General features: G+C 27.1%; 5 protein-coding genes across 8 annotated transcripts; 3 read left to right on the forward strand and 2 right to left on the reverse strand.

Moving 5' to 3' along the window:
* The first annotated feature begins 124 nt into the window (after positions 1–124).
* On the forward strand, positions 125–1,870 carry LOC118448884 (uncharacterized). The gene is made up of 5 exons (XM_035882796.2): positions 125–312; positions 490–693; positions 795–1,121; positions 1,187–1,426; positions 1,548–1,870. The coding sequence occupies exons 1-5, from the start codon at positions 283–285 to the stop codon at positions 1,719–1,721; spliced, it is 975 nt and encodes a 324-aa protein (XP_035738689.2). The 5' UTR covers positions 125–282; the 3' UTR covers positions 1,722–1,870.
* Positions 1,871–2,397: 527 nt separating this feature from the next.
* LOC118448842 (uncharacterized) lies at positions 2,398–7,738 on the reverse strand. 3 transcript variants are annotated; one of them, XM_035882669.2, is made up of 9 exons: positions 7,641–7,738; positions 6,873–6,942; positions 6,392–6,730; positions 5,541–6,280; positions 5,296–5,439; positions 4,829–5,221; positions 3,621–4,739; positions 3,202–3,536; positions 2,403–3,126 (listed from the first exon to the last, which is right to left on the reverse strand). In XM_035882669.2, exons 2-9 carry the CDS (start codon positions 6,902–6,904, stop codon positions 2,911–2,913), a joined length of 3,318 nt encoding a protein of 1,105 aa, XP_035738562.1. In that variant the 5' UTR covers positions 6,905–6,942; positions 7,641–7,738; the 3' UTR covers positions 2,403–2,910. The 3 variants fall into 3 exon arrangements, with proteins under 3 accessions (XP_085516587.1, XP_035738561.1, XP_035738562.1); XM_035882668.2 differs by having other exon boundaries at positions 2,401–3,126; positions 3,202–4,739; XM_085660461.1 differs by lacking the exon at positions 5,296–5,439 and having other exon boundaries at positions 2,398–3,126; positions 3,202–4,739.
* On the forward strand, positions 7,596–9,348 carry LOC118448888 (iron-sulfur cluster transfer protein NUBPL). Its single transcript, XM_035882802.2, has 4 exons — positions 7,596–8,055; positions 8,238–8,569; positions 8,721–9,094; positions 9,176–9,348. Exons 1-4 carry the CDS (start codon positions 7,981–7,983, stop codon positions 9,346–9,348), a joined length of 954 nt encoding a protein of 317 aa, XP_035738695.1. The 5' UTR covers positions 7,596–7,980.
* Positions 9,349–9,497: 149 nt separating this feature from the next.
* On the forward strand, positions 9,498–10,260 carry LOC118448911 (sulfiredoxin-1-like). Its single transcript, XM_035882836.2, has 3 exons — positions 9,498–9,678; positions 9,812–10,015; positions 10,112–10,260. The coding sequence occupies exons 1-3, from the start codon at positions 9,618–9,620 to the stop codon at positions 10,258–10,260; spliced, it is 414 nt and encodes a 137-aa protein (XP_035738729.1). The 5' UTR covers positions 9,498–9,617.
* Positions 10,261–10,967: 707 nt separating this feature from the next.
* Positions 10,968–16,209, reverse strand: Atf6 (bZIP_ATF6 domain-containing protein ATf6). 2 transcript variants are annotated; one of them, XM_085660462.1, is made up of 8 exons: positions 15,930–16,209; positions 14,040–14,222; positions 13,806–13,960; positions 13,524–13,737; positions 12,837–13,432; positions 12,468–12,622; positions 11,734–12,323; positions 10,968–11,637 (listed from the first exon to the last, which is right to left on the reverse strand). In XM_085660462.1, exons 1-8 carry the CDS (start codon positions 16,006–16,008, stop codon positions 11,198–11,200), a joined length of 2,412 nt encoding a protein of 803 aa, XP_085516588.1. In that variant the 5' UTR covers positions 16,009–16,209; the 3' UTR covers positions 10,968–11,197. The 2 variants fall into 2 exon arrangements, with proteins under 2 accessions (XP_085516588.1, XP_035738572.2); XM_035882679.2 differs by having other exon boundaries at positions 10,970–11,637; positions 11,734–12,341; positions 15,930–16,207.
* Between the last annotated feature and the right edge of the window lie 161 nt (positions 16,210–16,370).

Consider the following 16,370-nt stretch of genomic DNA (forward strand, 5'->3'; position numbering starts at 1 on the left):
AATAGGGATATGATAGTTTAATTCTATTTTTCCGTAATGTGATTGGTTAACACAATGGACTTTTTTCATTTCATTGGTTATAAATTAATTGTAAATCTAGTTTGTAAAGCAGCAACTTGTAACTGCTTTATGGTGGTGAAACAATATCTTCGGGGAATACCCAAAAAAACAAGATAATTAATTATTAACAAATTGTTGAGATAATATTATTTAATATTATATGATATTGATAGTGTGTTTTTGAAAATTTGAGATACTTTATATAAAAAGAAAGTAGTAAAAATGAGTATATTAGAAGAAACCAGACTAAAAGTAAGTATTAACTGTCTAATTTGCATCGATATTAATAATTTAAATACGATCTCGTACGTTCCTTTGTTCTTCGCTTATATCATAGACAAAAATATATTAAAAATATATTAATGTACATTATAGTCCTAATTATTATATTTCTAATTATAATTACTTTCAATTAAAATATATTTGCAGTGGTATGATATTTTAGAGAGTTTGCTTGAATGTCCCGTATGTTGTGAAATACCAGAAAGCAATATTTTACAATGTGCATCGGGTCATCACATATGTATATCCTGTCGTTATCGATTACAAAATTGCCCAATATGTAAAAATAATTTTTCTAATACAAGAAATTTTTTTGCTGAAGAAATGGCAAGCAAATTGGAAGAAATAATGGTTTGTATAAGAATTTTTTTATAATTTAATAAATATCTAATTAAGCATATAAAAATTGTTTATTATATAATAAATAAAATTTCAAATTACATTCTTTATAGACATCCCTTATGTATCCTACACATAAAATTAATAGAAGAATTCTTGAAAATAAAATGTGTGTATTTACACAGACAGAAAACATATCTAAAGCATCGGTAGAAGTACAAACTAGAAATGTATTAATTTGGAATAATAAACAAACACAAACGAATAATACATGGATGGAAAATAGATCAAAACAAAAACAAGTAGAGAAAAGAAAGTTTCACTATCCTAAAATTGGAAAAGGGAATTATCCATGTTGTTTAGGTTCATGTACCATTTCATTATCATTTGAAAAGATAGTAGAACACTTAAAATCTTTTCATAAGGATGTATTTTATGAAGTATGATTAATTATTTATATGTACGAAAGAAAGTAATTCCTTTCGTAATTCAGATATTGTTGTAGTTCAAGGAGAATAATGGAGTATTTACACAAACTTGTGAATTAGAATATATGATACCAAGAGACCATGATTTAGCAGTTTATGTAAGAAATATGGGATTGTTTTTTATAAATATCAGAATTCTTCATACAGGCGATTTGAGAGGTATGATTTTGCTTGTAAATAGTGCTTCAGCAAGTAAACACTTTACATTTGAAATAACAATTGGATTGGGGAGAAGATCTGTGACATACTCAGGAATGGTAAACTTAGTTTGATTATCTCTTCTCATAGTGGTAATATAAATTTGAATTAAACAGATTTTTTTTTTCAATGATAAGTACTATAAAATAAAAAAATATTTAATAAATTATTTGAAATTAGGTAAAAACGTGCAGAGTAATACATCAACAAGCTATGGAAGACTGTCTATATATTAAAAATTCTGAAATCCAAAAAAAAAATATGGTTCGTCACGATGGTACATTTAGCTGTAATCTTAGTATTAAGCGTTCTAATTTAACAGAAACAAATCATGATTTAGAAAATCAAGAGTAACCAAATATCATAAATTATATTTATACTGTTATAATTGTTGTTATTATAATATTAAGGTTCGGAAGTTAAAACAGATGTTTTTTGATTGCACTTTAAAGATCGTATATTTAAAAGTAATTCAACATAATCAGTACTTTTGCTATAATGAAAGTAATTAATTTTTTGTTATGTTATTTAACAAGTTTTCTTTTTTTTTTGGTTTTTAATCTTTTTTCTTAATAAACGTTTTTGGCTACAATTTCTAACATTTATTTCAATTACTGCAACGGTCATTAAATTATTTATTTGTTATTATTTTATAAAATCTACTTATTTTGTGAATGTCTTTATTAAAGTCTGTACATCTTATTTGTAAAGCATTATAATAGCATGGCAATCTTTCCTTCTCTAAGACAAAATGTTTTGTTAATACAATGAGTTATAGAAAATAATTTTTGTTAATTGAATAATTCAATTGATTATGTATCAAACGATTGGTAAAATTATATTTAATTTAAATCAATCTGAACTGTGCTATACCAAATGTTTAAAATTACAATAATTTTATGTTAAGTAAATTATCGTAGTTCGTTACACAGTACTTTGTTCATAGAACTTGTATTTCTGAAAATAAAATATAATATTTCAAATGTGACAAACTAAGATGATCTAATGTGAATAGCTTTAATCATTAGATAATATTGGGATAACTACATAATCTGCATATTAAGTGATGAACACTGATACTAAAACCAATTGATATATTCCAAAAATTATATAACTTTTTTATTTGATTAAGTTATTAAAAATAATATTATTTGATTAAGTTAAATCTCTATCGATAGAAATTTTGCCATTTTCTTTTCTTACATCCCATTAAATTTAACATAAGCATTTCCAAACAGCCCCGTATGTTTGACTGGAGTTTTCATACTCACTGTTAATGCATACGCAACTAATAGACAATAATGAAAATTACTTTTTTGAGCGTGTTTCATAACGCTCTGGACGTGTGATTTAATTTATCTACACTTTTCTTTCCCCCTCTGTATTCTTCTACATTTTTTTTTAAAGATTTTAACACATGTTTGTCCAGTGTAGTGATCTTACCATAGTAACATTACTATCATATTTGTCTGATTACCTAACTTTTATGTTAGGTGCAAAATCAGTTTCTCATTTGCTTCTTCAACAACTATATAATTTTCCTTCAAGTACCTCCTTCGCGCAATGACTTTTGTTGTTCAAGAAGTCGCTCCAAAGGAGAAGGACCAGGTCCAGACCATAAAGATTGTTGATTAAGTCTAGCCTTCATTTGATCTTGATTTGAAGGATTAGATATTTGAGAACCAGAACCCCATGTATTGCCACTAAATAAAGAATAAGTGTTTCCTGTTGTGGTTGATTGTACGGGCTTTTGATCCATCTATATATCAAAGGTATTACAAATAAGTTTATAATTGACAATATACTTGTTTATAAATAAAAATTATCATACAACCTCATATGCTCTAGAGTCTTCAAAATTACTTCCAGTCCCAAAATGTCTTTCAGGCAAAGTATTTTGTTGATAATTGCTGCACGGCATTAAAGATCTATTATTCATGTTTCCAGAATTAGGAACATTAGTCCAATTTTGGAAAGTATCTGCAGTGCATGAATCTTTATGTATTTGTGTTCCTCTTGTTGCTCCCCACCAAGCAACTGGTGGTTGAGGAGGTTGAGTATCTTTCCATAAACCAAAGTCTGGAGAGTCAAAATTTTGGAAAACCTGATAATTACTTGTAGATTGTTGCTGACTTTTAGGTGTACCAATTTGATTTGAAAAAGGGAAGTCTAGAATATCAGTATTTTTGTTATACATTGTTGGCGATAATTGTTTTTGTGATACATGGTTAAAATTATTTTGAGTATAAATACCCTGATTAAAATTAAGTTGGTAATTTGTTATATTATTTGGACTTAATGAAGTATTTGGTATGTTTGTAATATTAGTAACTTGTAGATTCTTTTGATATGTATTCAATGTTGGTATTGTAGAAATATTGTTTGCAATGCTTGTTGCTGGCATGTTAATCTGATTTTGTGTAGATATCCCATTGGATCTTACATTGTTTGGAATAATATTTGGTTGTTGAATACCTATATTGTGATTTTGCTGCTGTCGATTTATATTTATATTTTGTTGTAAACCAGTATTTGCAGTTTGTTGTACATACATACTTTGAGATATGTTAGGCATAATACTTTGCTGTGCAGTAGATGATATTCCTACATTTTGCTGCAATAATGAATTTTGAGGTACATTTTGAACCATTCTTTGAAGAACTGGTCTATTCTGATTCATGACATGCTGTATACCCAAATTTTGGGCTAATGTCTGTGTCGTTTTGTTAAGTTGTCCCTGTAGCGCATAAGTTGGCATATTTGCTATGTGTCCAGACATAAAGTTTTTCGCAAATTGCGGATTCTGTACATTAAAAGATTGATTTTGATAGCAGAGTGATCCTAAAGTTTGCGACTGCTGGCCAAATTGAGGTAGACAGGATGCTTGAGGTAATGTATCTGAAGACTGCTCTTGAGAAGGAACTTGATTAATCTGTGATGATGGTTGTATTTTTGTAGATTTTAATTGATTTGAATTGGTTGTAGGTTGACTTTGAATTGTAACTGTAGCACACGGTATTAGTGGAAGCCTATTCTGAACAGTGTTCAATGCATTTGTATTCACTTTTGTTGATTCTGTAGTTATTGGAATATTTTTATTTCCTGTGGGCTTATTTGGAGAAACAGTCGCAGTTGTTTTTATTTTATCATTTTCTTCTTCAATACATACTGGTGAAACATTTTTAAATGTAACTTGCTTTTGCTCTGTTTCTGCACGTCGCATTATAGCTTGCATTGCAATATTTTGCCTTGGTTTCCGAGTTGACGGCAAAGAATTTAATTCAACAATATTACTATCTGTGGTACTAGTTATTGAATCTCTATTTCGCTCTAAAGAACCTTGTGGTTTTAGGATACCTACTCTTCGTTCCTCTAAATCAGTAAAGTAATGAGAACATAAAAATATTATATATAAATAATATAAAATATATAAACTCTCTTTTAAATACAAAATAACTCACGAGCATTTTCTGTTATATCGATTTCTGCAGATCCTTTGCTACTAGCTGATTCAGATAATACAGGACTCACTGGTATAATTGGTTTTTCCTTATTTAAGCTGAGTTCTTCAAGTTCTTTCATTAACTCATTGCTTGGGCCAGGACCTTCACTCAATGGTATAAATCTATTTTCTTCTATTTGTTCACTTGTTACAATAGCAATTAAGGGAGATCCATTAATTTGATATTGTGTTAAATAATGTCCCAACTGAATTAAACGAACAGCTCGGAGTTTATTTAATATCGCAATATCATCTTCAAAATCAGTATTTGTGAATTTCAAATTTTCAAAATTTTTTTCTAATGGTAGGAAGCCTTGCAAGTCCCGATCTTCTGGCAGTGGTACTTTAACATCTATAAATAAGAAAAATATAATCAATTTTTAAGTAAATTATTTCCATTTACTTTCTAATGATAATGTTGCCTACACTGATCATATTTAAAATCCATAATGGATTGTTGCAAAGCATTTAATAATACACAAAGGCTGGGCCAAATTTGGAGTCTAGAAGTAAATGCTGTCTCTTCCAAAACTGTAGGATTTATACGAATCCAATCAAGACACAGTTTTACTGTAAAAAAAAAAAAAAAAAAAAAAAAAGGTATAATATGCAAATAATGTATGTATTTAAAACATATAATATATTTAATATAGAAGATAAAAGTTACTTACTGGAAGGTAAAGCAAAATATTCAACAATACGATTCTTTATAGTATAGACAGGTAACAACAATGCAGCTAAACTGCCAGAAATAAAATCTAAAATACAATTTTTTGCCAGTTTTTCATCAGTAGACAATTGGTCAGTTTTTAAGAATTCGATCGCATCTGAAGTGATGCCTGTTGTATGCTGAAGAGCATATAAATTTATTACCAACATTTGTACAAGCATCCATGAACTGAAACTTTCTGTAGCCACTAATGCTGTTAATGTCTCCGTCAGTAATTTAACATATGAGGATGCAGTTTTTAAATCTCCAAGATTATGTATAATGCCATGAAGTTTTAAAAACACAGTCACATATTCTTGTGCACTCAATTTAGTTTTTCCTTCAATGTTATATGAATGATCATTTAATGCGGATGATAAAGTTTTTGCAAGATTAGCTGTTGCTACAGGAAATGGATGTTTCACAGTAACAGAGCGTGCATAATGAAATACAGTTCCTAATTTATCTCCACGTGATGCTTCAAGAAGAGCTAACTGATTATATGGCTGTCCACTTGATGGTGACAATGATACAGCATGTCTGTAAAATAATTCAGCTTGCTTGCTTTCATTTCTGTAACGAGCAATGTCTCCTAAGTGTACAAGGCAATATTGGCACGCATAAAAACAAGATGATTTGTGAGGCGTTGACAATTTTTCAACAGCTTTCCATGGTGAAGTGCATCCATAAACATAGCCTTTCCTGAAATAAATTTGCTATGTACTATAATATTTTATTATAGTTACAATAATTAGAAATAATATTAGCTTACAATATTATAAATTATTTTAATGTTTTTGCTATAATAATTACCGTCTAAATGGTAGATCTAAGTCAAATGCTGTACAAATTTCTTGCAATAATGTCAAATAAAATCCACTAGCTGCTTCCAAACACCAACTCAACAAGGCTTGAGATTCTCCACGTTTTGGATTTTTCCTATCTTTTGCTTGAGATTGCAATGTTGCTATATAATTCTTAAAACCAAGATTCCAAAGTTCCTGTTCAACTTTCTTGTCCAAAGCGTACTCCAGATCCAAAATGAGTACTTGTTGATAAATTTTTTGTAGTTGTTGTTGACACACCCAAGCATCATTATCATTCAATAGATCTTTACAACGTTGAACCTTATCCTTTAACGGTTCAGCTTTCCTATGTAATTAAAGAGTATTATATATGTTATATTACAAAGATGTATATATCGTTTCTTTTAAAAAATATGTTTTAAACATTCAATATTTATATATATCTATATAAATTATTTCTTTAAGATACACATATGTTTCACTCTTACTTCAGAGCTTGGACAGCTGCTTTTAGGCCCATATTCTGTGCACCCTACTCTTAAAACTGATATGTTTCACCTGTTTAACATTCCAATAATATATATGTATATATATATATATATATATATATGTATATATAGATATAAATATAATCATCTGTTTTAAATTTGGTAAGAATAATAAAAATAATTTTTTTTCTCTTTTTTTTTTTCTTTTTCTTTTTTTAGTATTTTATTATGAAGATATATAGCTGTTCTGAAATCAAAATATGTTTTAGTTAGATAATATCATTATTTTCAATTATGCCAAGCATCTTTTTTAACTTGACTTAATCAATATTTCAAGAAACAATATTAGATAATAGTTAATCATGATTTGTAACACTTATTATTATATTGTTCCAGTAATAAATCTCCTTTTTGCTAAAATTTGAAAAGTTAAAATCTAATAAAGATCGTTACGAATAAATGTTTTTTCTTTTTTTTTTTTTTAAAGCTTTGATCTTAATATAGATATAATGTTTACAAACAATAAATTTAGATAGGTACAGAATGTTGCGCTATTAAACTTGATAAATATTCAATTTAAAAAGCATGTAAAACTTTGGCATTATAACATCCATTATGACTATAATTATAGGTTAATTTCAATGTGGCGATAACATATCTACACAACGAAATGATTAAATATACAAAAAATATTCATTTGATTTTGCCGTGTTAGCATACAAATATTAGAAGCTTGAAAAGAAATTCCGAAATTAATATGAAACTCACTTTCACATATTTACTTTAGACAGAATCATCGTTAAATACACGAAATGACGGATGAATGCCTCGGAGTGTTCCGTGTATTGAAAAACTGCGCCGCCCTCGTGACAGATTCTCAAGTTACTTTTCCTGGAAAAATAAAATATTAGAACTGTTACATTTTTATCAATTATTTTGGATCAGATCGTGAAATAATTAATTATTTATATACTTCATAGAATAACAATATTTTTTTAAATATCTTTATTCTATTCGTAACTATATATAGTACAATTTAATACGTATCTAATTAATGTAATATATAAGGTTAAGTTTATTTGTGTGTGTGCATTATAATTTCATTAAAATGTTTTATTGTAAAATAAGATTTTCATCTAATAATTTAAAGATATGTACATGTATGCAAAAACGCCTCAAAAGTGTAAGTATAATTCTTAAATTTTTAATTAGTTTACAAATTTAAATAAAAATTATATTTTTCTTCAAATAAAATTTTTTTATATAGTTGAACATTATTTTTAATATCTTTAAATGTTACAAGATATAAAATTATATAAAGTAGGGGTATTTCATTATTCAAAATAATATTATTTCTATTTTTAGAATATTTCTACAACCGACATTACTGAGACAAAAAATATAAATTTAGAAGCTAAACGAAAAGAAATTATGTCACGTGGTCTACCTAAGAAAAAACCTATCAAAGGTGTAAAGCAAATTCTAATTGTTTCATCTGGCAAAGGTGGTGTTGGTAAATCAACAACTTCCGTAAACTTGGCAACAGCATTAAAAGTTATAGACCCTAAAAAATCAATTGGCTTATTGGATGCAGATGTTTTTGGACCTTCTATACCATTAATGATGAATTTAAAACAGTCACCTTTGTTAAATAAAAATAATCTTATGGAACCATTAATTAATTATGGTATAAAATGGTAAATAATGATCATTTATAAATAAATTATAATGTTTATACTTAGAATGCAAACTTTAATCAGTAGATAATACTTTTCGACTTTACAATTAACAATTCTAATAGGATGTAATTTAATCTGAATTATGAATAAATATAAAGTATTGTCATAGTATGTCCATGGGATTTTTGATCGATGAAAAATCTCCAGTTGTTTGGAGAGGTCTTATGGTAATGAATGCCCTAGATAAATTATTGCGCCAAGTCGCATGGGCTCCTTTAGATTGTCTCATTATAGACACACCACCTGGAACTGGAGATACACATTTATCATTAATTCAAAATATTTTTATCACTGGTGCATTATTAGTTACTACACCACAAAGAGCAGCTTTAGATGTAACAAGGCGAGGTGCTAAAATGTTTGAAAAATTAAATGTACCCATTTCTGGTATTGTTGAAAATATGAGCTCTATTTCTTGCCCGAAATGTATGACCAAAATATCTATTTTTGGTGACAATACAGAAGCATTAGCGCATGAGCTTGGTAATATATTATTATAAATTATACAATTTTAAAGTGAATATATATAACAGTTCTATATAAGAATGCACAATTTTTATACAGGTGTAAAAATATTCCAAAAAATTCCTTTACATGAAGATATTATGAATAGTTGTGATATTGGAAAACCAATAGTATTATCTGCTCCGAACAGTGTTCAAGCAGAATCTTATAAAAATTTGGCAGAACATCTTACGAAATTTTTAAAAGAACAACCACTTATTGAAGAAAAATAATAGGTATATATAAAATTTTTTACACAATTCCAATTTCACCAGAATGAATGATAATTTATTTATATGTAATTTAAAATAAATGAAGAACTATTTACCTTTATAAATTTCATTTTGTTAGCAGAAAGATATAAAAATAATATCAGTGTATTTGAACAGATGAATCACACACATCTTACTCTTTTCCCCCTCTATTATACCTTCATGTCTCCAAAAGTGGGGATAGTAAAATGCTGTAATTCTTTCATTTTCGTGTTATATTATTTCCAGTTATGGTGTTTCTTCGGACGGTACAGCATATACAACTGTCGATATTATCTTTGAAACATTTATGTAAATTTATAATTTTGTCAACATAATAATACATATTCTACAATCATTCCAAAATGATGGCATGGTTGATCACGGATATGTAATGTCTATTTAAAAGAAAAGTATTACTATTTTTGATCTTATTTGTTTTTAGCATCTAAAATGGATAAAGTTGGTACCAGTATACATTCTAGTGTGGATGCTGAAGTATTTGATGTTCCTATGAGCGTAATTATTAGACCATTTCCTCCAGATGTTAATGAAGAGAAAGTTAAAAGTTTGATAAATACTTTGAACAACTCAGAAACAGAATCTTTAGTACCACCAATTGATATATTATGGATTAAAGGCAGCGAAGGTAATATGCATTAAATTATTTATATTAAAAGAAGTTGAGGTTAGGAAAAAGTAGCTTTTAAATAATAATATATTAATGATTTAAAATTTTATATAGGTGGTGATTACTATTATTCTTTTGGTGGTTGTCATCGATACACAGCTCATAAACAGAGTGGCAGGCAGTTTATAAAAGCAAAATTAATTAAATCTACAATAACAGATTTGCGGAGCTACCTTGGAAATTCTACGCCTGATCTGAAGTAGATATGGCACAGGAAAATGTTAAACATTTTTTTCTTTAACAAAATATGGCAGGACTAAGAAATTCAAAAATAAAAAAATTTTTAAATGATGAAATTGTGAAAGTATATATATATATAATATATTATATAAAATCTTATATTAATAAAAATTATATTCAAAGTTAAAGTTTTGTTTCTATTTACTATTTTATGTTTTAGTAATATATATATACACACAAAATACAAAACACAGTTTATACAATTATGAACAAATATATTTTAAAACTTTTTTCTGTAAAGATTTACAATAAGAGAAAAAACATGTGCACCACATTACTTTATATTATCTTTTTTGTACTTAATCTATATTTAAATTACGGATATTATTAAAAATCTATGTAGAACTTCATAATTATTACATCTATTTCAAAGTTCATATGTATATACATGTATCAACAAAACCCATTTGCACTTGTGCATATTTACAAAATTTTATAATATTAAATAGTATCAAATTTCACAGAATGACATGACAAGCGTCGGATAGTAATAATACATACTAATTTTACAAATTGTCATTATCATAAAGTATAAATATAAATGTAAATATATATATATATTTATATATATATATATATATATATATATGTCTATTATTAAATACAATAAACTTACTAAATATGAAGAACAAGAAATATAGTAAATATTTTATTCTCATTTTGTTTTTCTTGATGAGAGGTCTTCTTTTATATTTATTCTATTATATTATAGTCCATCTATTGGATATTATGAATTTTCCTTATATAAACATTTTACATAGCTAAATATCTATATTTGTGCAGAAAATTGCACTAATTTTCAGCATGTGATATATAAAAACACATGCAAATATGTTATCACGTATGATGTATAAGTGAATATAAGATAGTATGTGATAATCATTAATATAGAAATTAATATTAATGATGGCCAATATTTTTTAATTTGAAAATATCTGTTTTTCTTTCATTTGTATTTTTAATACTTTCATAATTATCACTTTTTATATTTTCCAAACCAAATCCAGTAACAAATTTTTCTTTTAAAAGATAATTCATATCTTTGTTGTGATAATTTTCCTTAGATCTTTGAGTATAAGTTTCCCTCAAATTTTTTGTATCAAGTACATAAGGATCATTTTTTTTTATAAAATATGGTTTATGGGTTCTGGTTACATTAACTGTTGTGGCATCTGACACACCATTAGCAGTTTGAGTCTGACTACTGCTATTTTCTGATTTACTATTCTTACGTAAATGAAAAGGTATGACAGATTGTTGTAGATGTAATAATTGAGTATTTGTTACTTCACAATCGATTTGCATCATTGTAATGTGATTTGCAGGAGTTGAATAATTTTCTAAAAAATATAATTTTTGTTGGTTAGTCATTTCTTTCATTCATCTTTTGGATCTACCAAAATAAAAGAAAATAAATAACAAGAACGAACATATACCATTCAAAGGAACAGCAGGAAGAACCAATGCCATTTTTGGTCTAGATGTGTTATTTTTTCTTGAAGCTGGTAATAATAAGTGTTCACCACTGAACCATACTACATAGAAAGTATCATCTTTTCTTCCTAAAGCTTCAAATAAAGAAGCATGTTCACTGAGAATTGGAGAAAATACTTCAACTGCATTAACATTTGATGTATGAATATTGTTCGTCTTATGCATATCTTTTGATTTTATTTTTCGTAAATAACGATTTTTGTTATATACTGTTTTTTTCTCTATAGATGATTTTGGTAAAAGAAGTTCTCCTAATAATTTTTTATTTAATTCAGTCTTTGTCGGTGTAGTCCAATTATCACGATCAGACTCTCCACCAATCCACCGCCGTAACTCGTAATCTAAACGTATTGATTCACTCTGATTGATATACATAGGACACATAGGATGATGCATTGACTTATTTTTATTAAAATCATTTCCAAGTTCTTCTTCAATACGTGTATCAGGATTTGCCCATAGCAAACTTCTACCATGTCTAACATTTGGTGTAATTGCTGGTATATCTGTTGACATACTATCCAATCTTTTGCTATGTGGAAATATGCCTCTACAGTTACAGACAGATATACAGTTTTAATATTGCATAATACAATATTATATGTATATTTCAAGATTATGTTCAAGATTTAATATTTAAACTTAAAAAGCTTAAATGTTATATATAAATACTTACACTAGACCATTAAGATTAAGAGACACCATTAAAATCATTCCTAAAAGGATAGCAGCATTTTTCTTATTCACATTAAGATTAACATTTCCAAGTTTGTTGTTAGATATAATTGTGTCTTCTAATGTTGATAGCCTTTGTTTTAAAGCTATATTTTCCTATTAGAAATAAACAATGAATTATTATTAAACTAACATTTAAATTATTGACTTTCAAACATAAATATTCATATTATAATTGAAGTATCCTAATAAGAAAAGTTAATATAAGTATATATATTAATTTTTATAATATATGTATTATCATAATAACAATTACAAAATAAAATTTAATAATATTATATAATATAAACAACCAATCAATAATTCTTACAGATTTAAGTTTGTTATTTTCCTCTTGAAGTTGAGAAATCTGTTTTTCCAAAGAGCAAACGTATTCTTTTTTTTTCTTTCGTGAAAGGCAAGCAGATTCTCGATTTTTTATCATTCTTTGCTGTCTCTTTAAAGCTTTCATTTCACATTCTTGCTTACCAGAGAGATTATTAAAAACTGGAATTTCATTTTTTATAACAATAGGAGTACAATTTGATGTTCCTTTTTTTATAACAATTGAATCACATCCCACTGGTTCATTTTTCACAACAATAGAGGTATGATTAGCGTTTTCATTATTTACAATTACGGAAGTATTGGGAACATTAACTATGGATTCTCCTCCGGTCGATACATGAAGATTAGGTAATGCATTAATAATTTTTACATTATTTTGCTGCTGTAATTTAACTCCATTATTTTCTGTTTTTATATGATTTAATGATGTAGATTGAAAATTTAATGGGCCACGTATTTTAATAGGTTTATGTAATGATAATGATTGTAGCTTCAAAGGATATGTCTGATTTTGTTTTGCCTTCTGTGCTAAAACAGCAAAGTCCTGAGCACTTAATATTATAGTCTTTTGAAGTTGTTCTATAAAAATTATGATGCACATACGTTAGATATATAAACGAATTATTCTGAGCTTAGATTAAGTATAAACTTTAATTATTCTTATTCTTACCATCACCTTGTGTAACTTGAGTATTACCCTTTGGTTGAATACAAACACGTTTTGCAGGATTTTCATTGGCAACTTTATACTTTTTTGTTTCTTGTGTATTAATAGGTATTAATTGTACTTGTTGGACGAAAGGTGCAGGTGTAGGTGTTACAGTTGATGGTGATATTGGAGGAGAAACATATGGTGGTGAAATTGGTGGTGTTTCTAATGTGAACTAAAAAATATATAGAGAAATATTTATACAGAAAATAAAATATAGGGCACATAAAATTTATTAAATACCTTTAAATCTGTTGGTGAAAGATTAGATATTATTTCTTGTTGCCACTCAGATCCACTAGATTCTGAATGACTTGGACTAGAAGAGAGAGGTAAATGCGTACCAGGACTTACAGGTTCTAATTTTATTTCAGTATTTCCTTCGGTAATTTCTGGATCTAATAATATAATCAGTAATAATAAAAAACACACATCATATTTGTCTTATTTAAAATTGGATTTATTTAATGAAAATACCTTTATCTTGTTGGGTAAAACACGAATCAAAATCCTCAAAAGTATTACAAGATTTTATATTTTCTTCTGTATTTTCATCGTAATTTTTACAATAATCCTGAGATACTTCATCAGGTAAAAGAGGAATTCCTAATTCAGAACTTAGACTTTGAAACAAATCATCAGGAAGGAGAGAATTGTCATCTGCAAAAATATGGTCACATTTTTATTAAAATTTATAATCGATAGAACATTTAAATTTACGCGCGCTTTCGTAACTATCGAAAGAAATGGTTACGACGTAATATTCTTTTGTCTTTCTTTTAATCAAGTAAAACTATTTAAAAAATAATCTTTTAATTATGGAATTTTCACATAAAATTAATAAATTTACACTGGAAATAAATATACATATAAATATATATATAATATACAATAATGAATCGAATTAAACATTCATATTTTTCAAGGACAAAGTATAAGAGATCATTTATGGAAATAATATGGCGTAATGTGACAGTACACTTCGCATACTAATGTATCAAGAAAAATCATTAATATAATATTGAAATAATACAAATTAAATATAAAAATAGTAGAAAATCATTATTTTCTATTATTCCTTTCATGCGTGGAAATGCGCATATAAATCGTTTATAACTTTTCTATTGCTATTTTCAATTGTTATTTCATATGAATTTATTTATTTATTTATTTCTTTTAAACAATTGGAATGCATTAAGCCTAAACATTCATCGATGATTATAATATAAATACATTCGTTGAACGATAGTGTTATATTGATAAATTTCGTGCTTGTAATACTTTAAAATATATTATTAGTATGCACAAGGACATTAAGGTTGTTGCTTTTATCGGTATGTTTGAAGAAGCATAAAACACATGCGTGAAGCATAAAACAATTACGTGAACGCAATAACAAAGATAATATTTCGATAGTTGTATATAATACGTAAATGAGCAACCATTACATAAGAATAAAAGCAGGAAAAAAACGTTTTATATTTATTCCTTTTTGCGATTGAACATATTTCTCTTTTCGTTATATGATTTTTCCACTAACATCGAAAATTAGGCACAAGTGCGATTAGAATTTTTTTCTTGTAATAAATTTATCATGTCTTTCATAGAATTTTTTATAAGAATCAGAGAAATTAATCGATCTATAAGATAATTTTTCATTTATCGACATTTAGCCGAAAAACATATTTTGTACACTGTTTGTAAAAAAAAGGTTAATAAATAAAAAGAAAGAATTGTATTTTTTGAACATCTTTCGAAATTTTTCTATGACCATTGTTATAAGGGAAATGAATAGGTACGAGTTGAAGAAACTTGTACCTTTGGCTTTTAGAGAGGTCAATAACCTCGACGAACGATCTTTGCCGACATGACACTGAACCATGTTCAAATAAAAAAGAAAATATAACCACAAATAAAAGAACGAATTAAAAATTTATCTTATTAATAATTACGGGTCATCCACAATTTCCTATATATTCTTTAATTATCGTTGCGCTTTAAATTATCACAAAATAACTATAATATTACGTGTCACACAGAATCAGGATTAAAAAATTAATGTTATTCTTATTCGACATAGAGTAAAATACAACATTCATTCTAATAATGTGTACACGATTTTGTGTACGTTCACGCATCCAACACCCACAAATTTTATCGTAGATATATATGTTCAATTTAATTTTGGAATATTTAGAATCACGTCACAAGCGTCGAAAAAATAATGAATCGCAAGAATAATATACGGATATAAAATATTATTTGACATTGATTTTCTCTGTTTATCCGTTAGATTTAATTTCATTTACAATGATTATTTATGTACAAATCTATCAAAATGATACATGTTATGCATATTACACGTACCCAAAAAATCAAGCTCTGGAAACATCTGAAGTTCCGATGCCGCGACGCCGTTCCATTGTGGATCTTGAGTTATCAACATCTTTCAAATCGTATTCTAATTGATATCGTTTATCTTTCTTTTTTTTTTTAACACAAAAAAACTTTTTATTCAAGGATTACAGGAATAATATGGATTTCGTTATCGTATGAACGTTTCCGGTATACTCCTATATAACTAACAAAATATGAAGTTCAATATCTATAGACAGACACATGTCAATTTTATCAAACTAAACATAAATCAAAGAGTTAAGTAGATGGAATACCATCTTTGTTGAATGCGATCGAGTATATAATCTCGAATATACAATCGAATCGATGATCAGATTGCGAGAATCAAAATTACACAAAGAATCAATCATTTAAATATCGATATCTCGTAGAAGCTAATTTATTTTTACT

This window comes from Vespa mandarinia, chromosome 12, assembly GCF_050613455.1.
Source record: "Vespa mandarinia isolate Hongniang chromosome 12, ASM5061345v1, whole genome shotgun sequence".
Classification (NCBI taxonomy): domain Eukaryota; kingdom Metazoa; phylum Arthropoda; class Insecta; order Hymenoptera; family Vespidae; genus Vespa; species Vespa mandarinia.